General features: G+C 41.5%; 1 protein-coding gene across 2 annotated transcripts; it reads left to right on the top strand.

Annotated features, from left to right (window-relative positions):
* The first annotated feature begins 12078 nt into the window (after positions 1–12078).
* On the top strand, positions 12079–26142 carry ap5z1 (adaptor related protein complex 5 subunit zeta 1). 2 transcript variants are annotated; one of them, XM_007903479.2, is made up of 17 exons: positions 12079–12232; positions 13069–13206; positions 13744–13930; positions 14533–14677; positions 15507–15619; positions 16332–16500; positions 17284–17424; positions 18020–18057; positions 18333–18495; positions 19013–19191; positions 19939–20081; positions 20789–20932; positions 22045–22156; positions 23428–23525; positions 23638–23770; positions 24338–24552; positions 25484–26142. In XM_007903479.2, exons 1-17 carry the CDS (start codon positions 12192–12194, stop codon positions 25755–25757), a joined length of 2433 nt encoding a protein of 810 aa, XP_007901670.1. In that variant the 5' UTR covers positions 12079–12191; the 3' UTR covers positions 25758–26142. The 2 variants fall into 2 exon arrangements, with proteins under 2 accessions (XP_007901670.1, XP_042196896.1); XM_042340962.1 differs by lacking the exons at positions 12079–12232; positions 13069–13206; positions 13744–13930 and having other exon boundaries at positions 14628–14677; positions 15512–15619.
* The last annotated feature ends 99 nt before the right edge of the window (positions 26143–26241 follow it).

Genomic DNA, 26241 nt, shown 5'->3' with positions numbered 1-26241 from the left:
ATTTCCCGTTATCTTCTGGAGACAGGGGTCCTTTTGCTTAACTGGCTAACCTTTGTGTGTGAGCTTCACTCGTGGGCCTGTGAATATGGGAGGGGGAATTACAACTGAACCTGATGCTGTTCTTGTCTGATATCCATATGTGCACAGTTTTCCAGAATAGACCACTAAATAAGAGACAGGATGTCAGGCTGTTAACATTGGTTAATCTGTAATAGATCAGTGGAACTTGAACTTTTCAAGTATCATTTCTTTGCAGAGATTAAATTCCTCCCTTCCCCCCACCTTCAGAAAAATCCTGGAAACTCCATCCAGAATGATCCAGTCTTTACAAAACAATTAAAAGACCTTTGATCTTTTTACGGGACAACTGAAAATGCAGTTCATGGATTCCACTCACAATTTCAACAAAAGGGCACATCTAAAATAACAACAACAATTTGTATTTATATAGAGGGGCAGAGTCTCGGAGCGCTTAAAAACCTACCCACCCACCACTGCTCCATCTTCCCTTCTCCCCTACTTTTTCCAGCCTTGGCAATGTGCTGTAAAATAGCCTTAACCCATCATCCTTTCTTTTTATTTTTTTAAAAAAGCAAAATAAATATAAATGCAAAACTTTTCAACTAAGACAGTGTTATTGAGGTGACCATCTGAGCTTTCAAGGTAGTGGGACTTTTTTCGAAAAAGTTTCCATCTCCAACCTTAGCTCAGTTTTAATGTGTGCAGTGGGAAACCGTTAAACGTATATGTTTCTGCTAACTTAGGCATTTTCGAGGTACAGTTTGTATTTTATTGCTAAATGCTCTATAGCAGATGTTTATTTAATGCGTGAAAGTGCTGTCTTTAAGTATTGTTTTAACAGTTTCCCACTGTATTTGTATTTTATTGAGTTTCCGCTAAGAAGAAAACTACATTTCACAATTTTGTGCTCAGAAATGTAGTTTTTGATATAACTTGTATTTTCTGTGGTAAGTACAAAACGTACACCCCTTCATCAATTTTACTGCAAAGATTACTCCTGTAACATGTTACCTGAAAATCTCCCAAACTTGGGTTGAGGGTGAGCATTACCATCCTCAATAGTCTTAAAGCAAATCATTTTTACAACTGCGGTTCTGAATTACAGGTATTTGAATATGGGCTTTAACATATGAATCCTAGTATGTTTTATATTTTTCTTAAGGCATCTTGCATTTGAAGATGCAAAGACCAAATAAGCTTAATTTTATTTTATCTTCCTAAAAGCTCTCACAAAATCTAAGGGAAAAATTAATTAAATAACCTTGATTGCATTACTCTGGAGTAAAGGAAGTATATGTTGTGGGTGAAGCAGCAATGCACCACCCCTCCCAAAAACATGTATACTATATGCATTGCTGCTTCACCCACAACATAGAGTATACTTGTTGTTAAAGGGGTGGTTTGATGTTACATACACGTAGAGGCGGAGGCTAATGCTTTGAGGTTACATACATTTAATATGGTGATTTCTCACACACTATCAACAGTCCCACGTCTTTCTGAAAATATCAGGTTGAGTGTTAGCAAGGGAACAGTAATATTCAGAAAGTATGCAAGGAAAGATGTCTTATAAAAGCAACAATTCTGAACAAAAAAGCATGACAAGACAAGCTGGGAATATCTGACTTGGGAACAGCTCAATTTCAAACTCAAAAGATTTCGGGTTAGGGGCGTCAGTTGCAGGTCAAAGAAGTTGTGAACTTTGGGGGCAGAGAATTTAGTTAAGAGTAGTATAGTTGACGGGGAGTGTTGGGGGTTGAAAAATCTGGACTTTTGACGCACATATTTCATGGAAGCCCTTTTAAGCTAGAGAGGGTAATTGCCATGTCTCAAAACAAGATGTTACAATTTTATTTTTTTAGACCAACAACTTATAAGGTGGCTTTTTTTTAACAAAAACTCCAAAGAGACCAGAACCTGAGGTACATACACAAATCAATTTTTTGATATTTAAATATGTAGAGTTCTATGTTTTTTTTTAATCTGTATATTATCCTGGATGGAATAAACAGTTTCTTGTATCTGTGTGGCAGCCATTGCTAATCACCTCACAAGACCATTGATTGCATTTAGTTTAAGGAATATAGTTAAATCTGCCCAAATGTTGGTGGAATTTGCATCAAACCTGCACTGGTGTTTATATGAACAATTTAACATTAGATTGTGGGTTTTTTTCAAAGTTAACATTCTTGTGAGTATCCATAAGCAATTCTGAGTTCTAAAACTGCATCAGATGATAATTTGTAAATTAATATACCTTTTAAAAAATCATGTTGAAATTAATTTGGGTTTAATGCAGGGAGAGATATTTTGAATACACAAGGGCCTTTCACTTTAATGTTGGCTGAAGATCCTTGTTAGATTTGAATTGTTAGGAATAATAGTTGCTTAATTATCCCCCGCGCTGCCCGCCCCACCATCAATGGTTGGACCTTCATCTTTCTGTCCCCACACACTGGAACTCCATCCCGCTGCCCCTTCACCTCGCCCCCTCCCTTGTCTCCTTCAAGGCCTGTCTCGGGACCTTCCTCTTTGACCATGCCTCCAGTCACTCTTTACCCTTCGCCCTCCACTCCTCTTGACCCCAACCCCCAGCTCAGGTGCAAACCCTTGACTGTCCAGCGCCTTGGGACGACCTCCCGATGTGGAAGGTGCTTTTGTTGCATTTTGTTGTTAAGGCTAAGTGGAACATTCTAGAAGCTTTTTAAATCTGTGTGTAGCATTTTAAAAGCTCTTGAGATGTAAATAACGCACATTCACTAGTGAGTTTTATCAAAAGCTTAGTTGCATTTTAATATCAAAAGCGGCAGCTTAATACAGTGTCAACATTTTTAAAAAAAATTCTTGCACAAATCTCAAATGCCGGTATTATTTAAATATGTTCATGTTGTGTACAAGAATTCCAGTGTAGATTTTTGGTGAACAATAATGTAGCCTGGAGAGGGTTAGGAGAAGTCAATCATTTGTTAGTCGCCTGCTCCCTGATAGTCTTTTGCTGCTCTTCATGTTAACTTCAATGCTGCAGTTGTAATGAGTAATGCTGCAGTTTTTCCACCAGTGGGTTGGCATTCTTTTTCTCTTCCATTTCCACTAAAGCTACTTGGTGGCCAATATATGAATCATTGGCAACCCAAAAGCATAAGGAATTGAATGAGGAAAAGGCCATTTAGCCTATCAAGCTCGCTACTTACACAGGCGCTACAACACCTACCTAATCATGCACTTATCCCACCACTCTTGTGGGTACTCTATGAATCCCAAAGGAAATCAAGCAGAAACTATGGAGGATCCATTCACTGCCAGCTCATCATTATCCCATCTTTCCTGCACAAACCTTCCCACTTCCTGCAGCACTTAAGCTGCAATCCCTCATCGAAGCTTTGTTTATCTTTGACCTTATTCTTAAAGCTTCCAATATTGAACCAAAGCAGATACTTGTGTTAAGGGAGAAATTGCATCTCAGTTTTCGAGTGTCCAGACTTCATCATTTCATAAATACAACGTAATTTTTGAAGCCAGTTTTCTATGAGTTCTTTTAAGAACCACAAAAGCCGACGTCAAATTTTTGATTTAATCCATCGATTTCCCAACTTCTGCACATTTTAACATGCTGCGTAGATTGAGTCGATCTAGACTCAGGTGGAGTTTCTCACCAGTAGTTTTTGAAGGAATTATTGCAGCATTTGGATCTTGTGCAATTAGGAGTGAGCAGCCCTCTGAGTTGATAATATAAGCAGATGGAATGTTGCTGCTTTTGTGGTGAAAAAATGGTTGTTTGGGAAAGATTGATTGCTCGATGGGGCCGCGTAATAGCAAAATGGGTTCTGCTGGTAACACTTATTGAAATGTCTTTTTATTAAAATATATGGTGAAGTTCTCAGATAAATTAGCAGTAACCAGCTATGTGCTGCCTTGTAACGCAAAGGCCGGGAGTGATAGAAAATAATTTTTAAAAAGTACTTTGAATGTAGTGCTGACGTCTAGGCAGGAAACTTTAAAATGTGCAGGAGCCACATGACATTCTTCTAACCGAGTTAAGCAATGCAGTTCCCCTTTTTGTGTGAAAAGCCATATAAACGTACACGTACCTTGTGAGTGAGTTCTTTTCCGACCTTTCTTGTAAGTGAATTTATGAAGACTTCACACAGCCTGTCCATTTAGTGTTCAGGTTATTTTTGTGTGTGTGACAGAAAATAAAAATGGACTTTTTGATATTTTTTTTCTAAATAATTGCAGTTGTGTCTTTTGGTCACTCTCCTACCTCTATCCTCCCTGCCCTCCACCACTCCTGATCCCAACCCCCAGCTCGGGTCAAAATCCCTGACTGTCCAGCGCCTTGGGATGTCCTCCTGACGTGAAAGACGCCATGTAAATGTAATTTGTTGTTGTTTACCTTCTTTGCTTCATAGCTGTTTTGCAAGCTTTCAGCATGCACTTTTTTGAAAGTACATTATTAAATCCTCGGTACCACTTTTAAGGCCCTCAATAGCTTTTATTTCCAAATAATTACCAAATAACTGGGGCAATGCTATCTAAAACTAATCCAGAACCTTATCCCAATCTGTTTGTCACAGTGACTAGGAGATATTTTATCTTTGATCATTTCAGCTCTTAACTTTTGAAAAATATACAGTATATTTCACGGCCTGAATGTTTTTACTCACTGTGTGGGTTCCCTTAGAGAATTTTAATGATATCATATTAAATTGTGTCAATTGTGAACAAACCTTTTCTTTAAAAGAACTTTTTAAATTTTTTCATATTTTTGTAAAAGAAAACTTTAAAATTTTTGCTTTCCTGTTTTTTTCGGGGAGGGGTATTGCAAACAAAATGTAAAATAAGCATTTTAATGTTGACGAGGATTTAGTGTGCAAACTGGAACTCAACCTGCAGATACCCAGATTATTTTCTGTTACTGACTTTTGAAAGTCATGCATTCAGAGCTATGATGGATGCATTCTCTTAAAGTTGTCTGATTTAAAACAGGTAGGTCAATTCTGACTTTAGCTAATGGTATCAGTGAGCATTGGAATGCTGCACTTCTCAATTGGCACCAGCATAGCAAATAATAATATCCTTGCATTTGATATAGTGCCTGATCATATCTTTGAGACGTCTCAAAGCGCTTCACAGAATACACTGTAAAGTGAATTAACTGTATTTTTGGGCGACATGTATGAAGGCCGTTATATAAATAAAGACACTTGTTGTGATTTCTCCCAGTTCCACTATATGTTTGATTTACTGATTGTCTTTAATGCCTTTTTTTAAAAGAATTTTTTTTTAAACATTGGCTGTTTTACAAAACTGTTAACTGAGTGCAGATGCCATTTGACGGGGATTCTGCTGTCTTTTGGAACGGGAGAGTGGGTTTGTAATTATGCAGATTATATGGGGCAGACTGTGAGCTGGTCAACAAACTAGCAGAACCTTTGTACAGGAGTCTTATAAGATAGCTGATGCCTTGTGGTAAGGATTAAGTAATGAACTTGGTCTTTGGTTTAAACGTTAAGCATGAAAGGGCACTTCTATGACTTCCTGTTCACTGTTGTGATAATAATAATAATGCTTGCATTTGATTTAGCGCCTTATCTGGTCTTCGAGACGTCTCAAAGAGCTTCGCAGAATATACTGTAAAGTGAATTAAAATCTACAGGTGAGGTTTTATCCCATCATTTTGTGGGTGAAGGGATAGAACCTTACCTGGAGATTTTACGGTTATAATTTTCCCTTCAAAGAAGTTTATTGTGAAAGTGGATTCACCATTTCAGACCTTGCACCAAAAATCCGCTGTGCTGTTACCAGCTGGAGTGCAGTCTGACTGTTACTATTTGTCCTTTAACACTTTGAGAGTCAACAAAGGACGTTCTGACTGTACCATGATTTAATTGCATCTTCTAATCAATTAATTAAGTGAGTTTCACTCCCAGAGTATACAGTCAATTCACTTTACTGTAAAATGTTTTGAGACATCTCAAAGTCATGATAAGGCGCTCTAACAAATGTAAGGATTATTATTATTCTATGTTAAGTTTGCAGTTGTTATTGCTAGAAAAGCTTTCATGATTTGAAACACCATTTAAGATCTCGCTCCATACTGGCAATCTCTGCTTCTCTGAGGACTTGGGAGCCAGAACTGGAGATCCTTTAAAGCATTACAGTTATCTGATAATTATTTGGGGAAGACAAGTTTGTAGGGCTATTGGGAGAGAGCGGGGAGTGGGATTGATTTGAATATCTCTTTTCAAAGAACCAGCACAGACATGATGGGCCGAATGGTTTCCTTCTGTGCTGTTCTATGATGCAGGAAGTTTCTGAAAGGGTTGGACATTAAAAAAAGAAGGGTGGTGATCAAACCTCTGTCAACAGCAACAACAACAAAATTACATTTGTATAATGCCTTTCATGTCAGGAGGATGTCCCAAGGCTTATTGTATTATAGACACAGACTTGTACGTTTCAAGCTCCAAAGATTCTGAAGTGTATAGAATCCTGCATTTGCATCGTTTGAATAAACCGAGGAGAGAGAATTGTTACTGTACAATTCTGATAAGCATAGATCTCTCATTTAACACATTCACCACCTTACAGCAACAGCATTAAATGCTTTTGTTTTGAGTTCTCGTTAGATAAAATACACCGCTTCACCTCTTTGTATTTACCCCAATGGTACACAGTGAATCCACTTTAAAGTATGTTCTGTGAAGCGTGTTATGGCGCTATATCAAATGCAAGGAATATTATTAGGTGTAGTTCAGGACCAGTTTGTTACCGTGGGCAGCAGACAAGGTACCTCACTCTTACGTTCTGCTTCTCTGCTCATTTCTACCTGTGATAACCTAGTACGCGAGAAAACTACTATGCACTGAGATGTAAGTTACATTAATCCAAACCAGTTGAGTTGGCTGTGGACAAAAGAAGCTGTTCAACTTTTTTTTATTATACAAGCAATTTACAATTCTATATTTTAATGCTGACAGACTTATAAGACTATAATATTAATCCTTACATTTGATATAGCGCCTTATCACGTCTTTGAGATGTCTCAAAAGCGCTTCACAGTAAAGTGAATTAACTGTATATTTTATCGGCGAAAAGCAGCAGCCGCACAGCAGTGTCCCACAAACAGTTGTGGATTGAATGACCAAATTATTATTTTTTTTGTAGGGATTATTATCCCTGGAAAAGTGATCCGCCAATCGACTAACAACCAGGTTCTTACTTACTGCTAGGTAAACAGAGGTGTGTAGAGTAAGGAAACTTGCCCAATGTTTTACCCTGATGAGAATTGAACCCAGATCCTCTCGCTTGCTAGGCGAGCGCTCTAACCATGAGCTACAGGACTCCACAAGACTAGATTGTACCTTCCGTTTGTTTTTCTGGCACTACATATGAGTGACATAGATAAAACGGTGGCTCATTTCTCCTCCCCCCTCACATCCCGCATAACATTGAGCTACTTTACAGCAAATCATCCTTAAAGTTCCTTGTCTATGAAAAAAGCTCTTTTGAGTCGGCACACAATCATAGTGAATAGTTTTGTTAATGAGCTGAGTTGAGGAAGTTTGAATAAAATGTTAGACTGCTTACTACAGATTCTTAAAGCTGTGTGTGTGTGTGTACAACAAAATCAAAGCATGCAAGATGGCAGCTCCATGTTGTACCCAAAAACCTTTTGATTGATTATTTAGGTGACCAAATGCAATTATTCTTCAGGTACTTTGGCCTCCATTTGTATTGTCTGTGGCACTTTCTCTTGTCCTCCGTACCTTCCTCCTCCCTTGTTTTGACAAATTTTGGACTGAAATGCATCTTTTTAATGAAGAAGCAACCAACTCCTTTTTGGAAAATAAATTTCCCAAATTGTCTAAGTCTGAATAGGATATTCCCTCACTACCCCACTCCCTCCTGCCCCCTCCCCCCCCTCCCTCTCTCTCTCTCCACCACCCGCCTTCTCCTCCCCCTCACTTGCCCCCCCCCCCCCCAGCTGATGAGACTGAAGCTGTTTTGATTACAGCTGTTGTCAGGTTATTAACTAAAGGCAAACGTTAAAATAACTTAATAGCAGCAGGTAGGACATTGTCATTTAACTTTTTCTTGTGAGCTCATCTTTGTATAATGTGTGTTTTAAGAAAGAATAGGAATGGACATAAAAGTACATTTTTAAGCCTCACTAGGCTACAAAACATTCAGAATACCGTTGATCAAAGTCTTCATCGAACACCAGCCCTGGTAATTGTACAGAATTAACTTATACATGCAATGCAGTAATCTATGTCATTTAAAAGCCACAGAAGCGAATCTTGTGTGTAGCCTGTATGGTACTGTGATCACTGGTTAAGTCTATGGAAAAACTTTCTATGGAATACTTACTTACCAGTGTAAAACACTCATGAATTTTATACTCTGGACTTTTTAAAGCTTAATTTTGCCCTTGATTTGGGGTTGAGTACATGGCATGAGTTTTATTTTTTGGTAATATCCCAGAGTTTATAATGATAGGAATGACAATTTGCAAGGAAACATTACATGTTTTGCTTTTCTTGCTTTGGAGAAATCAACTGAGCTGTAACTGGGTTTGTTAAATCATTGGGATTAAGCTACTATATTGGTCTAATTGGGTTTAACCTGAGCTTTGTTCCTAGCTCATGAAAAGCATTGAAAAACAGAGTGTTCTCTCTTCTGTCAGGCAAGTCTAAAGGATCACTGCATCAAACACTGCTTCCCTTTCCCATACAGGTCTCATTGAGGAAGCACCTAGGGCTTGTGTGTAGGATTACTGAAATATTCACATTGTAATGTATGGTCCGAATGTTTGAACTTTACCGTCATGTTTTTTTGTGTGAGGAAATTTGACATTGGTAGAAATTTGACATCACTGCTGTTTTCTTGGCTCCCCTAAAGAAGCGGGGAGTATGGAAATACACTCAACGACCAGCATTAATAATGAACAAAGAGCAGCCACTGTGTAGCGAGATAGTTCGCACAGGGCAGACACTACTGGTTATGTCACTTCTTTTCCCCCCATCCCTAACCCCACCGCTGTGTCGGTTTGGCACTTACTCACCAACAATGAAATCAAGTTTGAATTCAGTATGTAAAAGAATTGATGAACTTGAGTAAAACTGAGAACTCTGTTTCCGAGGATATATTTGCATTTTATTCTGGATGTTTGTTAAATTGGGCTAAAACACAAGGAAGAGCCGTACCGGTTTATAGCAACTTGAATGTGATTATGATGCAAATGGAGGGAAGGCGACGAGACTTAAGGAAGAACGTTTTTTTTTAAAAAAAGCAAAATTGTTTTTTTGTTTCCTTTTTTTTGTTTGTTTCCTGTTTCTGTTCATGGTATCTTCATCATGAGAGAGAGAAAAAAGCTGCCTGAGCTGCAGAGGAGGTGCCGTGGGGAACCCTGCAGCATAGGTTTTTATTGACAATTAAAATATATATTAAAGAGAAATCTCTACCTGCTTGTTCTGTGGTTTAATTTCCTCCCTCTGGTCTCCTGCCACTTGTGACACACACCTTTTTTGAATGGATCGCTACGGTGTAAGTGAACTAACAATTGAAAACTATTACAATTCATAAATACTTCACGTCTACAGAAAAAGAGTCAGAGTAAAGGTTATGAAGCTCCACCACAGGTTACTGTAAGGTTGCTGGATTTATGAATGGTACAATGCAATGTGATTGTACTATTAGGAAAACAAAGCGTCTTCTAGCAATTTACTGATCATATAATTGTAGTCTGTGCTGATTTAGTTAATTTCAGGCTTGTTGCTCGTCTCAGTTGCTGTCCATGACCCTGTTTTAGGAAGAGAAGAATCAGTCAAAATTGCCATTCTTGATGGCTGTACAGAAATTTGTGCTGGAAAGTAAGTGGGTGGAATATTGGGTGGTATTTGGCAGTGCCTATGTAACCTGCCAATACAGTCAATACTCGCATGAATAATAATCACTTAGATCAGGTACCAGAGGAACCATTACTCATTTGAAAGGAAAAGAACTTCAAGCACCTCAACAGAACGGAAAGTGGAAGAAACAACTGCCCTCAGAACCCAAAGTGTACAGATTCTTGAATCTTTTTCTAAGGTACCAAGGAGATATCTTGCCAAGTGGAGAAGGAGTTAAGGTGTGTCCATAGGTTAATTGATCTTTCATTAGTCTGGATCTAGAAAGAGGTTCAAGGATATAAACTTAACCATTGCTTTCTGATCCTGAAATATTAATAATAATCCATACATATGATATAATGTTTTAAAGCGCTTCATAGAATATACTCTAAAGTGAACTGACTGTATATTTTGTGGGCGAAGCGAGTAGCCAATTACACACAGCGGTGTCCCACAAACCGTTGTGGATTAAATGACCAAATTATTATCTTTGATTTAAGCTTTAACCTATTCTGTTAATAGCAACTTTCCGCACAGTTTGTTAATGTCCATTTAGTACATTTAAATGGATGTACTATTTAAATCAGTTTTGTAAGAAGGTTCACGGTGGTGGGGGGGAATAAACAAATTGCAAATGTTTGAATAAATATTTTGATGCAACTTTGAAATATAATGTAAATATTTAACGATTTTGCTAAGAATTTTACCCGCTTTGGTTAACACTGTACAAGGATGTCATGAAAGGGATCTGGGGACAAAACAAAAAATGGCAGAAAACTGAGTGAATGTTAAAACCAGTGTTTCAAATAGGATTTTGAAAAGTTTGCTGACTGTTCTTCAAGAAAACAAACAAATGTTTTGAGGTAATAGGAGACCTGCTTGATTCTTGTTTATGTTCCTTCGGATAATTCTTTGCGCTGGAGGTGAAAATGGCTTGCACTGGCCAACATCCACATTTCAGCACATTGCAATCCAGTACATTCTTTGAAAGCATACTTCGTCTTAATGTTTATTTCCAACCAGGAACTGGGTACTGCCAAATATCCGCCCTCAGATATGAGGCTAGGTGCCAGACTACACAGCCCACTGGAAACATTTTGTTTTGGTCAGAAATCCACTTACCGAATAGAGTCTGAATACATCAGCTGTTTCCCTTTGTCTTCTCCGGACAGTGAGAGTTTAAACATAAGAATTGCTAGCGAAAGAAGACCAAGGTCCTTCCAGTTCGCCTTCCATCATCCTGGCAGTCGCATGCATGCTTGTGTCATGTTCCAAACAACTGACTAATGCACCATTGCTCTGCGCAGTCTCTGAAGAATGTTTGCTGATCGTGACCTTCTGTTGACTGGTGAAACGTTCGTTATAAGTAAAGCTCAACAGTAACCCTTCAATGTATCCGACCAACTTCATATCCTCTCAAGTTTTAATAATAATATTAATCCTTGCATTTGGTATAATGCCTTATCAACTCGGAGACGAGTCTCGAAACGCTTCACAGGAATGAAGTGACTGCATTTGTAGGCAGATACGGCAGCACAATTGCACACAGCAATGTCCCACAGACAGCAATGAAAGGAATGGCCAATTTTATTAGGGGACACCAGGAGAAACCCCCTTTTCTTTTCGAATAGCGCCATGAGATCTTAAACATCCACCCGAACAGGCAGACGGGACCTCAGTTTAATGTCTCATCCGAAGAATGGCACATCCAGCAATGCAATACCCCACCGCCTGCCCCCCGCTCGCACGCTCGCACGCACACACCCCAGCACTGCGCTGGAGTCCCAGGTTGTACCACACCAGCATATTTGTGTCATTGTACAATGGATGCGGTCTCTCTGTTTCAGGATCCGGGTCCTTTCCACCGCATCAAAAACAAATGCCCATCAAGTAGCTGATCAAGAAACTCAGGCTCGAAGCCGCAGCTGCCGGGCGTTCTCTCGCTATTTGTTGGCATCCAGGTTTCTTATTTTTTTGTTGAAAACATTTGGCAGCTCCGGTGATTTTTTTTCTAAAAAAAAGAGCCATTTTACATTCGTGACCAGACTTTAAACCAAAGGGAACTTCGAGGGGTGGGAGACAGACAGACAGACAGACAGACACAGACAGACAGACCAGGTCACTTGGCTATTCACTGGAAGTCCCCGGAACCAATCTCTGTGGAGGCGGTGTTCCAGCCGGACCGCCAAGCGGGACGGTACAGGGCAGTGCCTTGTGTGCGCCGCCTCTCCCTTCCCCCCACCATTGCAGAGCCGCAGTTGAGGAGTTGGCGGAGAGATGTTTTCGGCCTCAGCTGAGAGTCTCCTGAGGCAGGCGAGGTACCGGGGGGGGGGGGGGCGCAGGTACCGGGGGGGGGGGCGGGTACCGGGGGGGGGCGGGTACCGGGGGGGGGGCCCAGGCCAGGCCGCGGCTATAGCCGGTTGGGCGGCAGCAGTTGCCTCCTCACGGGGCACTCTGTGGAGGGAGGTCCCCAGAGCCTTGGCTCTCGCCAACCTGGGAGGGGGAGGGGGGCATTGCCGAGAGGGGCCGCACTGGGGGTGAGACGGTAAACCGAGGTAACGGTGATGTTTACGTGGATGTTAATGAAGAACCCACAGTCCACCGGAAAAAACATAGGAGTCTCTGCTGACAGATCCCCCAAAACGGTCACTCACTCCACAGCGGCCGATGGGTTGTTGATACGCACCAAATTGGCTGTGACTTTGAATGTACAGAAACTCCTTGAAGTGCTTCCAGATAATCTTGACACTGTGGGCATTGTACCAAATGCAAGGATCGTTATTATTATTAACACCTTCCAGATACATTTTCTTCATCGCTGTTTCCGGGTCCTTGTTGTGCCAATGTTTTTTGCGTTATTTAGGCTCTTTTGTATGTTTGAATCACAAAAACTACCTTATATTCATTAAGTTATTACTATAGAACCTCGGCTACTGTCAGGGTGGAGGAATAAAAGTTCTTTTTTTTTCCCATATGTAAGGCCATGATAATAATCCTTACATATGATACAGTGCCTTAAAACATCATCGCAACATCTCAAAACGCTTCACAGAATATATTGTAAAGTGGGACTATTTTGTGAGGGGAAAAAAGCAAAAGAAAACCACGTGAAACCGTGTCAGCAAAGAGTTCAGAGATGCGTTTTCTTCTTCAGGGAAGTACAAGATGAAGACCTGCAGAAATTCTGCTGCCGCATCTCCACTTTGCTCCACAACAAGGAATACAATAACGAAACTGTTGATTCCCTTCAGAAAGTCTTTCTGATTGTCTCGGTTACGAAATACGGCAGAAAGTAAGAACTTTCGGGGAATTGTTTTAAAACAAAAGAGGAAGAGTAGGGGGGAAATTTCAGCATGTGATGCTAGTTTACTTTATTTATTTATTTTCGGGTTGGATTGTTGAAGTACAGTTAGTTATTTCAGTTTTATGATTGACTTAATATAATAGTCAGATTCCATTTGACCCATCAAACCTGGGATGGTTCTGTCTCATCCACTGGAGCTAATTGCTCACAACCCCAATAACCTGCTCCTTGCTGTATTATTTTATTGTCATAAAATCTATTTTAAAACCTTTAATATAAAATAGCTGGTTGGGAGTGAGGGGGAGACTTACAAGGTAGTTTCTCATTCATTATATTTTAGATGTCTATGACATATTTTTGCAGCATTTTGTTGTCTGGTCTGGACACTTGAGGGTTAATCATGGGATAGAAGTGTTAACAGCATGGATGTAACTAGGCTCCGGTTATTTAATTAGCATCTGAGATTGATCTTTTGTTTGTTCCCGTAAGTTAATGTTTTATTTGTCTCTTTCATTTTGTGTCTAGACTTCCCAGTGACGTCCTTCAAAAACTCCTGAGCACCTTGTGCTTGTCGAAGACCACGCCTCCAGTGCAGGTCCTGTGCTCAGCCATTCTGCGAGAGGTGTTGCCCTGCGATGCTTTGACTGTCTCATGCAATGAGATGGTTGATACGAAAACTGTAAGCCTCTTGTTGGGAGTGTTGCTAGCCCAGGTAAGTTAGATGCCAGATCACACTTAGAATCATGGAATCTTACAGCACAGAAGGAGGCCATTCGGCCCACCGTGCCTGTGCTGGCTCTTTGAAAGAACTACCCAACTAGTCCCACTTTCCCCTCTCTTACTCCATAACCCTGTAAATTTTTCTTTTTTAGGTACCTATCCAAATGCCTTTTGAAAGCTACTCTTGAATCTGCTTGCACCATCCTTTCAGCCAGTGCATTCCAGATTGTAACAACTCTCAGGGGGAAAAAAAATGTCTCCTTGTCTCTCCTCTGGTTCTTTTGACAATTATCCTAAATCTGTGTCCTCTGGTTACCAACCCAGAGGATACAGTTTCTCCCTATTTACTCTTATCAAAAGCCCTCACATTGTGCTTGGATTGTTTATAAAGCTACATGACTGCAAAAGACCATTGCAGTCCCATCTCCGCAGTCACAAAAAAATCATAAGTATTCCTAAACCATAGCCCAGAATTCCAGACAAATCTAGAATCAAAGAACTCTGCTGTACTGAATAGACAAAAAAAGTTTGCACTTTGCTTCCTATTCTATACTGAAGGCTGACAAACATTGAGGTTGCAATTTCCACCCACAGGGGAACAAGGAAGATGAGATTGAGGGTGTGTGTGGCCGTGTTCTGAAACTGTTAGAATCCCGCCAGGCTGAGGGACAAAGTTTGCGGCACCTGTTACCTATTCTATCCAAGGTCCTTGATCTCACACCTGAGGCTCTGAATGAAGGTAAATCCTCAGATGGATAATGAATGGCACAGATAACTATTCTTCCTGCGGGATGGGCAAAATGTAACTGTTGCTACCCGAAAGCACGGAATGGTTGCAGCAACCATTGATGACTTGTGGAGTCCTGTGGCGTATTAGTTAGCACGCTCGCCTCACAAGAGAGAAGACCTGGGTTCAACTCCCACGCAGGGCGCAACTTTACACAAGTTTCCTTACTCCACACGCCTCTGTTTATCTAGCAATAAGTCAGAACCCAGTTGTTAGTTACTTGGTGGATCGCTTTTCCAGGTTGTTTGTGCGACATTGCTGCTGCATTTTACCCACAAAATATACAGTCAATTCACTTTACAGTTTTTTCTGTGAAGGCTTTGAGACATTTCGAATACGAGATAAGGTGCTATATCAAATACAAGTATTATTATTACTTAGTCTCTGGAACAGCCTTAACATACCTGACTTGAGGCGTTACAAACAGTACGACTGACTCAAGGGTATTTGTGCTCTTCTACACTGTGCACTACTTGGTGGCAGTATCCTGTTCAGTGAAATATTTGACAGAGGGACTTGCAAAATAATTGTACGAGCAGGCAACAAAATATTGTGCAGGAAAAAAGGGCAGACAGGAAGAGAACACGTATTACAGTGTCGAAGTTGTCAAACACCATTCCATTATTTTGAGAAAGTGTTCAATTGAAAGATATCTAGCTTTTATGAGCCCCAGTATGTTGTTTTAGAAAGATACATATTTACTCTCTCTCTGTCTCTCTCTCTCTCTCTCTCTGTCTCTCTCTCTTCAGACACACTGATTTCCCTGTGTTTGGCTCCTCAGAGCAGGTGAATACTATGAGTAGGAAACTCGTTGACTGGCTGAGATATGCAAGTACAGTGCAGGGGATCCCCATTTCCTCCGGAGGATTCTTCTCCAGTCCGAGATTGAGACAGGTAATCGGGAGCTGCGGCCAGATTAATGCCAGTCTGTATTAAGGTTTGGAATGTACCCTATTCTCTGTTAATTATCGTACAGTCTTGAGAAATATAGTGCCCAATGGCTGTTGAGGCTAAATCAAAAGATCATTCAAAAGGGAAATGGATAAATGTCTTGATTGATCTGGCCCCAATGAACCAGATAATAAATTAAGAGGTATTACCAGGTAATAAATTCTAAATACAAACAAATTTGCTTTATAAATAATAATAATAATTTGGTCACTCAATCCACGTGTGGGACACTGCTGTGCGCAATTGTCTGCCGCATTTCGTCCACGAAACGTACAGTCAATTCACTTTACAGTATATTTTGCGAAGCGCTTTGAGACTTCTTCAAGACGTGATAAGGCGCCTTATCAAATGCAAGGATTGTAGTTGTGTCTCGTCTCAATGTGCTGTGTGCTCCATTGGAGGAAAAAAAAGAACAATCTAGCCAGTATCAACCCAGTGAATTTACGTTGCACCCTTTCCATCCCTTATGTCCTTCTGGGATGTTCTGTGACCCAGAATCATGTCTGTTTCTGTGCACCCTTGTGCCATGGTTAGCTTCCAGTGCTTAACATTGATTTTCACCCATAAAACACACAGTCACTACGCTTTACAGTATGTTACAAGTTGATAAGGCGCTATATCAAATGCAAGTATTATTATTTTCTTTCTGCTGCAGCCTGCACCTGTTTTGGAGGTAGATGGAGCAGTGGCCGGGGACTTTTTCACAGTGCTCTCCATTGGTCAGTACTACACAGAGGACCAATGGCTGAACATGCATTCCTTCTCCATGATCAAAAAGTGGCTGCTGTGTTATGAGGCGGAAGGAGCCAGCAGCCCCGAAGCAGGTACAGGTTTACTACTGAAATCGTGTGATCGCTTGATTCTGCAGCGTGTTCTGCTTCGTGACGTCGAAACAGATCGACAACCAAAGAGACGTTCTGGAAAACCAGATGCAACACTTGCGGGATTTGCTAAATTACAAACGGTGTTGCAGATCTCGCAAAATAGAGTCAGTGTAACTCAAAGAATGAAATTTCACTTTGCGCGAAGATGGATGTTAAAGATCCGGAGACCCGCTTTGAAAAGAGAAGAGAGTTTCTCCCGCTGTCCAGGCCAACCTCCCCAGATAAATCCTCTTGTTTCCCCTTTGTGGGACCTTGCTGTTCATAAATTGGCTGCCTACAAATACAACAGAAATCCATGGATGATTCTTATTACTATTATAAAGCCAATTATAATGGGTAAAAGTTGCACATTTTTAAATACGCTTAACCAATTGTGATTCATTTTCCATTATGTCCAGGAAGATTAGAGTTTGAATATTCATCAGTAACCTTGTGCTTTTTTCTCCTCGCAACTTTTACGACATTTAAATAATTCTGGCTGCTTCCCCTGCCCGTTCATTAAAGTATTTCTCCCAAGTGGGGAGGACAAGTTTGCAGGGCTATGGGGAGTGAGATTGATTTGGAAGCTCTTTTCAAAGAGCTGGCACAAGAGCTGGGCCGAATGGCCTCCTGTGCTTTATAATTCTATGATTCTACGACGCGCTTACCTGAATCTTATCTGAATTGCATGGAAGAGCTGCCTCTTGATGTCACACAGTTAATCTTTGTAATCCTGCTTTCCAGACGAGAAATCAGAGTTGGACAGCTCTATAATGTCAATGGTTTCTGCTTGTTCCACCTCAAGCCGCCTGATGCCCCCTAAGGAGCGTCTGAGGGAGAAGGTATTTGAGTATTGCAACCGACTTATCGAACAGAGCGACAGAAGTAAGTGTGAGATCAACAAAGGGAGAGTTTGGACTGCATTCAAAACTTGCCCTCCTCTGCTTTACTGCCTGCATTCTGTTACCAAACGTACATTTTTTCGGTTCAGAGATTTGCCAATGTCACTCGTGCACCAACGCCTCTCCTATTGTCTGGCACGAGCAGCACAGGATTTGGACTGTGTGTGTGTGTGCGCGCGCCCACCATCAGTCATCTTAGACAGTGACTCCATGGAGAGGCGACCAGACGTATGTGACCAATACTTTTGAGTGTGAACTGACCAGAGGAAATGGTGATATTCACCACTAGAGGGGGGTAAATAGCCAATAATCACATCATTCAATATAAGCGATTGATCTGCTGAATCTTTCTCCGGCAGTGCTTGATTGTGCACCATTAACAACGCCTTTCCTTGGGGTGGGGGAGGAATATGAGGCTGTGAGCCTGGCTCAATTGTACCGCACTTGCCATTGGGTCAGAAACTTGTGGGTTCAAACTCCTGGCTGGGATTCAAGCTCACATTTCTGTGCATTGCTGAGGCGAGAAGAGTTTCTCTGGCTGTATAAAACATTTTTTTTTTATTTTTATTTTGCAACAGAAGCCCTAAAGAAGTCAGATTCGGATCTTCAGAAAGCGGTAAGTAACTTGAGAACCCAGAGTGAGAATCGTACAGTAAAACCTGTTCAAGAGTTTATATTCTGTATGAGTTTGACATAATTCATACTTTGCATAAGTCATATTAAATATATGTTCCAAATTGTACAACTTATGAGGTTTACTATATTGGGAACAAATTCTTTGCAATAAAATGTATTCAGGAAAGTGTCTGCTTTAGTGTCCACGTGGCACCTGTACGACTTTCTCTGTCTCTATCTCTCTCTCTGTGCTAGTACAGTTTCTGTCTCTTTTAGTGTCTGGTTGAAGCGGTGATCTTGCTGGACCTCATCTGCCGACAGGATATGTTGTTTGTGTATCGAGCCTTTCCTGTGGTGAAAGCTCTGTACGGGAGGATCTGTGCAGACTCCACCTTTGCTAGAGTTTTGCTTCCAGTCGCTCAGTTCTACCTCAATCACAGTAAGTAATAATCCCTTACGTTTGATATCGCGTCTTTCACATCAGGAGGATCTCATTAAACAACACTCAATAATAAATTCAAAATGATCAGCTGGTCACTCAATCCTTAACTGTTTGGGACACTGCTGTGCGCAATTGGCTGCCGCTTTTCACCCACAAACTATACAGTAAATTTACTTTACAGTATATTACAGCATACATATTCTTTCAAGTGCTTTGAGACGTCTCAGAGACGTGGTAAGGCGCAATCTCAAATGCAAGAACTATTATTATTTATAACAGTCAGTTAGTTCTCTGGCTAATATTCATTACAAAAACAAGTTTGAAGGAAACAGACTTGTCTGTTATTTCGCATTGTTTTTGAGATGCTGCAGACCTAATTACCTGTATAATAGTCACTACACAACAAAGTAGCTCATTGTGTGAAACTGAGCTGATTCGGGGTGATGAACCAATGTTTTAAATGGAAATATTTCATTACGCTCAGTACTGTGTACATATTGTCTCCATGTCTCAGGTGAGACGGCAGGAGTGGACTCGGAAGCTGTTTACAAACGTCTCTTCACTAAGATCCCCACTGAGCTCTACCAGGACCCGATGATGGCCTTTGAGTTTGTCCAGTTTTGCAGAGAAAATGTAAAAACTCTGAGCGAGAGCGTTGGCATCTTCCGCAGGAGCTTCCCAAGTTTGTTGAAGGCAAGACCGTGATCTCACTAATTCATTGATTTTATTTTTTTTAAAAAAGGCCAACAAGAGAGACTCGTCCCTTAAATCAAGGTGGTCCTAAATGGCGACCCACAGGCCGAGTTCCTCCCCTCTCCCACCCTTTTTTTTCAGCTGACCCAACCGCTCCCTCAATAACCCGTTTATGTTATGTTTCTGGAAGGAAAACACAAAAATATTGGATATGAGGCCCTAAGACGTTTCTCAAATAGGGCATCCAGCCCTCAGCAGCTAATAGGTTGCTCCCCCCACACCCCACCAGCCCCCCACTCCCGCCTTAAATTATTAATTTGGAGCCAGATTCACAATACAGAATCCCGTTTCCTCTTCTCCCATTTTCTCTTTTTTTGCCTAGTGTAACATGATATAATTACAATAACAACAAATGACATTTGTATAGGGCCTTTCATGTTGGCAGGACGTCCCAAAAAGCTGGACAGTCAAGGACTTGCATCCATCTGGGGTTTGGGATGAGTTGGGGGTTGGAGTTTGACTGAAGGTCAAAGAGGAGGCTCTTCAAGGAGGCAAGAGAGTGGGGTGGGGGAGGTGAAGGGACTGTGGGTTTGAGTTCCAAAGGGTGTTTTTGGAATGCGTGGGTTGATTGATAGTAAATCGACAGCATCAGGGCAGTGAGCCGCCCTGACACACATCAAACTCAGCTTTTGAAACTATTCGTGGTTGTTTTCTTTCAGTAACCGTTACTTTCTCATCTGTCACCAGTTTGTAGCTTGGAACAGCTCGTCTTTGTTCCCCGAGTTCATTGACCTGCTGCCTGTGCTGATTGACTACGACACAGCCATTGAGATGCTCCATTCACTCCTTGACCTGCCCTGCTTGACAGTGGCACTTGACGCTCAACTCAGGTACTCACTGACATCTGTGTATGTCTGTGCGTCAGCACCAGCTCAGGTACTAACTACCCTGTGTGTGAACATTGATCCAACATACTAAAATCAGATTCAAAGTAACGATAAGGAATCCATTACCTGTAAGTTGGACGAGATTTTAAAACTTCATTCCTTTTGGTGGCGAATGCAGATTTTTGAATTCTTAAGAGAACAAAAGTTCAGTTTTTAAAAATATTTCTCCTTCAAATTACAAGGTTACTACACATTACAGTAAACCTCATGAAGCACTTTGGGGAGGACAGGTTTGCAGAGCTATGGGGAGAGCGCAGGAGAGTGGGATTGATTTGGAAGCTCTTTTCAAAAAGCCAGTCCAGACACGATGGACCGAATGCCCTCCTTCTGTGCTGTATAATTCTGTGATTCTATGATTCTATGCCCTCCTGACATGAAAAGCTCCATAGCAAATACAAAGGTTATTAGTTTATTGTTATTTAAACTGAACCAGTTTGTTTCCTCATGAACCTGCTCCACTGCAGCCACAACCACAGACTCATTCCAGCTCATTCCCAATGCGCGTGTGATGCTGGTAGTGATCAAAGCTTTGTGACGGGTGCGAATTGTATGGTGAGAACCGATGGCCGAGTTTCTCTGGCTACTTGTTGGGCGGCTCGAGTTCATGCTTGGACCGACTGGCTACAGCTCTGCTCTCCTCTCATCTCTAGGTCAGTGAGTTCTGTGAGCGAGAAGGGGACTGATACGAGCAGGAAGCCAACGAACTGCACGGAAGCTTTACGGCACCCTCACTACAGGAGCATGTTTATGTATATTCTCCGGCCAGAGGCAGGGACCGGAGACACCATTGATAGGTACACACGCACACTCATCAATCAGTTCACAGGTCTTTAACTGGAGGATAAATGTTGTCACTATTCTGGTCCCTCATGTTCCTGGAGATTCCAGGCTGGGACACAGGTCTGGGCGGCTAAGCCATTCTGCGTCAGGTACAGCGGCATTGACACGGACCCAGGAATGTGGGAACATTGGAGCAGGAAGCTTGTTTGTCTTCCATTGGGGAATGCTCCTTGTGGGAGATTAGGGCAGAAAATAGGAAAAATAGTCATATTATTAACAGCATTGAGAATATTCCAACAAGTATCAACCTTATACTTCACTTCAGACTTGAATACAATACCGCATTCCAGTCAGTGATATCTCACTGAATCCCCATGTCTCGTGTTTACTCTCCTTATTCCCTGGTCATCGACCAATAAATGGTATATTTGCTGCCAATAGTTGTAACCAGTAGCAAAGTTTCCCGTCTTCTGAAAAAGGTGTAACTTGGTATTCAGTGTAATGTTTACCAACCGGATCAGGGCAGGTGTTAGTGTGGAAGTCGACTTGCAACTAAGTCTTCAATGTTGAAGAAAGGAGCTTGTTTTGTACAAGGAGCTAAAATGGCCCCTCTCCTCCCCACTGAGGGTCACTTGAGGGATTTTGCCACTATCACCTCCTACAATTAGGGGTCTATTAGGTGCCAAGCATAAAGAGCATGTTTTTTTTTAAATAAATAAATTTATAAATTGATGGAGCGAGAAGTTTTTTTGCCACATATCAGAGAACAGCAACTGTGGTGGATTATTGCAAACATTGAGTATAATGGACTACACATCATCTCGCTTGATGTCTCCTAGTTTATTGGAGGGAAAATTTTATTTGGTGTTCAGACAAGAGTGATGTATGGATATATGTATAGTGTGCAGTCATTTCAAACTGAAACCAGGTTTAATCAACAAAGCTTTTTTTTATGTAAAGCTGTAGATACACTTTCACACACTCACCCACTGTCCCATACACACGTTCCTTCATTTCCAGTCTCCTATTCGGTCTCTCTATCCCTCTGTCAAACACACACGGACTCACACACACACACACATAAATATACTCACAGCCGTCATTGAGGATGTTATTCTTTCCACAGGTTAAACCTGCTTCATGAAGTTCTCCTAGACATGGCTGAGCGACCGAGAGTTGTGCAGTGCGCTCAGATTGTTCCCATTCTCCTACAGGTTTTCTTCAATGCTATCACTGAGGTAATGGGTTTTGCTTGTTGCCATGGTATTAAGTACGGAATCTATTACTTGAGTTATTTATCATTGTTGTCCGCTCGACCGTTTCCCTTTGAGAGTGTAGTTTGTTTAAGGCTCTCATTCTGAGCCCTGCCTCTGTAGCCAAGGTAACCATGGAAAAAGCTTCCTGTAAATAATATGCTGAATTGACTTGTATTTTCATAGCTGTTTGCTAAGGCAGTTAAACATAGCTTTCCAGAAATTTAAAGAGATGTATACTGCAACTATTTTCCTTGCTGTGTACGTGTGTCTGAATATTAATACTACGCTGAGTAATAAGGTCCCACAAACAGCGAGGAGTTGAATGGCCTATTTGGCTCTCTGGGCTCAAACATTGGATCTCTACAGAGATAGGTTTCAATTACAATGCAACCATTGTTCTCGATAGGTACCTCGTCCCTGTTTGACAAAGTTGGTGTTTGCTTCTGTTTGTTTTGAAGCTGTAGGTTGTAAAACATTCAGACACTTAATATAGTCAGTTCACTTTATTGTATATCCTGTGAAGCGCCTTGAGATGTCTTGAAGATGTGATAAAGTGCTGTATCAAATGCAAGGATTATTATTACATTATAGGTAGGCTTCCAGTTACCTCAAGTCACTGTCTTGGTTCCTTGTGTTTTCCAAATTGTTTGATTACCCTGATGCATGGCTCGCCCCATTATCCATTGATCCTCGGAGTTGGGGGTGGGGGTGCTCTAACCTGGGCTCAGCACTTATTTTAATAATACTGCTTTGTGGCTCCTTTGGCTGACTTGGTCTGCACCCAAAAGGGCTGTTCTCACTCCTCTCCTGCTGTTACCAGCTGATTGCTTACCTTCTTGTTCTGCTGCTTCTGTAGCAGGAAGCCAAGTTTATTATCCACAGCGTGGAAATTATTTTGGATGGGTTTGGGTGGCACTCGCACTGTTTCCAAATAAAATCTTGTTTCAAGTTGATTTTCAGTGTTACCCTGAATATTGTGCCCTGACTCCCGAGCTGTTTTTAATAAGGTGTTAATAAGATGGTAGTGTTTTTAATAATAATCCCTTCAAAAAGAAAAGTGGCGACTCTCAGTGGTGTGAAAAGGCACTGTATCAAGTACAATTATTATTATTATTAATAATCGTGTCTCGCATTTTAAGATGAGCTGTGATTTCAAACCAGAATCAGAAGCTAGCTTATGATCGACTGCTGGTAAATGCATGACGTGTGCCTGGATTTCCAAATCCTCAACCACTTTTCCCTTCTGGCTCCAGTTTGCAGACGGGCCCCTCATCAACCAGCTGGTTTTGGTGATCCTGGAGAGGAGCAGTCTGCTGTACAACATCCCCAATTTCAAGGCTGAAGTACAGCGGTGAGTGAGGAGAGGCGAGGGAAAGAGGATGGAAATAGGTTATATCCACAGGAAGACTGTTGAACTTTTCTTTCTTTCTCTCTCTCTTTCATCCACCTTTCCAATTCCACAGAGTGTTCAGCTCACAGCTGCTGGTGTTATGCAAGCTGCACCCGGCCCTCATAGTGGAACAGTCCAAAGAGCTGCTGGAGTTTTGTGGGGCTGTCAGCAACATCAACCACAAGGAAAATCTGTTCACCCACGTGGTAAGTGAACAGAGGGTAAACTCACTGCTTCGATAACTCATGTCCAAGCAAGAACTCTTCCCAGAGTAGCACTGCAGCACATTAACCCTGCACGTCAGTCGTGAATTCATAACAATAATACTTGCATTTGATATAATGCTCGATCTCAAAGCGCTTCATGGAATATACTGTAAATTGACTAAATTAAATAATTTATAACATAACGGAGGGATCTCAGCATGAATGCTTAACGATTGGGGTAAAAATCATACATTATAAAAAACATAATTAATGCCCTTGAGGATTGCATTAGAATTTGTTGGTGCAGTCAGCCCTCGGCTATGTTCGATGCCTGCAATATTGTCGGCTCCTTGCTGGAGAGGTGGTTACCTTGGATGTGCTTTGCAGTGTGTTTTATTTTGAAACTGCTGCACAATGTAAACCTGTATTATTCCATCTGAACACTGGCTTTTCCCACAAATAAAATGGGAGAAATCAAATTCAATAAAACTTCCTAATAGGACAGTAAGGTCTGTTGCTTCAGTGCAGTCTCTGAGTTAAACTGCACTAAACCTTTTCTGCTTTCAGATTTGGGCCATCGGGGAATACACATCTTTGTCTTATGACAGGCGCTGTACAGTTGAGCAAATCACCAAGTTCTTCGAGACACTGGAGGCCTTGCTGTTTGAGATCACGCAGCTTCGAGCCTCCGCCGGTGTGCCCAAGTACTCACCCCGCATGATCACCGTGCTCATGACAACACTGGCAAAGCTCGCCTCGAGAAGCCAGGACCTGATACCAAGGTACCAGGGCTATGTCACCAATCTTAATAATTGTGATAAAGGCTGGGTCGTGCCCCTTTTTTTTTTAGTCAGCCAGGTATCTGACATGTGGAAACCCATCCATGATTACGTCTGGAATGCACGGCCTGAAAGGGTGGTGGAAACCGATTCAATAAAAACTTTTAAAAGGGAATTAGATAGGTACTTGAAAAGGAAACATTTGCAAAGATATGGGAAAAGAGCGGGAGAGTGGGACTGATTGGATAGCTTTTCCAAAGAGCCGGCACAGGCACGAAGGCCGAATGGCCTCCTTCTGTGCTGTAATATTCTAAGAGTATCCAAACCAAACTGAGAAGTCCATGCATCATAATAATAATCCTTGCATTTGATATAGCGCTTTTCACGTCTTCTCGACATCCCAAAGCGCTTCACAGAATATACTGTAAAGTGAATTGACTATATTTGTGGGTGAACGCGGCAGCCAATTGCGCACAGCAATGTCCCACAAACAGTCGTAGATTGAAAATGACCAATTTATTATTGGTTTTGGTTTTGGAGGGATTATTATTAGGCTCTGTGTGGAGTAAGGAAACTTGCCCAAAGTTTTGATCTGCCTGGAATTGAACCCATGTCTCTCACTTGCAAAGCGAGTGCTCTAACCACTGAGCTACAGGACTCCACCCGTACACCAGATAGATTGTTGGAATGGGATGCACACTCTCTCCCTGGAGGAGAGATGCTGAACATTTCCACCCGCTCACGACTGCCCTACCCTCAGTCCCTTGTAGTCCCAGTTTATACAGGTTCTCTTGGATTAATCCTGGGGCCCAATAAACTTCCACTTCTCCGCTTTATAGATTAGGGGGCGGTTAAAGTTTACACAGGATTTGTTCAGACCGGTTATCGGTGAATGTGCGAAGTTGAGTGTAATTAATTTCTCTTTCTGCTTCAGGGTGTCTCTGTTTCTGTCCAAGATGAGGCCATTTGTCCGAAGTGCTTTGATCTCTTCTCTATACCATGAGGATGATATCCAGGAAATCCTGGCACATGCCAATGAACTCAACAACTTGCTGAAAGTGCCCAACGTGGCCCAGCTCACCCTGGGACCCTCCGCAGCGATCACTGACCCCAGGTGGTACAAGGACACCAATGCTTCCTTACCACTAGCCATGAGGACGGTCAGCAAAGTGCTGCAGAGAGGGGCGGGGCCTGCATTCTCCCCGTAGGAAAAAAACGCTTTCTCCGGCTGTCATGTCATTAACTTTCCAATTGCCAGCTTTCCGAGAGAGAGAGGGGATGCTTCACAACATGCCAAGTGGATAAACGAGAGAATTTCCTTGGCAGCATCGAGATCCAGAAATGGCACAAAAGGATCCAACACTGGATTTGAATAAAAACTTCCTGGTGTCAGCTCATGAGCTCGGTAGATTCCAGCAGTTTACACACTCCGGGTTCCCAAGCTTTGGGAACCTGGTTCTCAATCTCAAATCATTTAGGAATACTCACATGTTGAAATTAATCAAAATCAATCAGAATTTTTTATTTACGGAAAAGTAGAAAAATCATTTATACAAAAAAGGGTCAATATTATCCTGTAAGTAAAGTATTAGTGTAACTATTCACAAAACTAAAATATACAGCTCTGTGTAAAATCAGGTATAACACACTTACTTGTGCTTCACTAATCAGATGTGTGACATCAGAAGCTAT

This window comes from Callorhinchus milii, unplaced genomic scaffold (genome assembly GCF_018977255.1).
Source record: "Callorhinchus milii isolate IMCB2004 unplaced genomic scaffold, IMCB_Cmil_1.0 Scaffold16, whole genome shotgun sequence".
Lineage (NCBI taxonomy): Eukaryota > Metazoa > Chordata > Chondrichthyes > Chimaeriformes > Callorhinchidae > Callorhinchus > Callorhinchus milii.
Note: the sequence above shows the minus strand (reverse complement) of the source record. Positions and strands in the feature narration are given on the sequence as shown.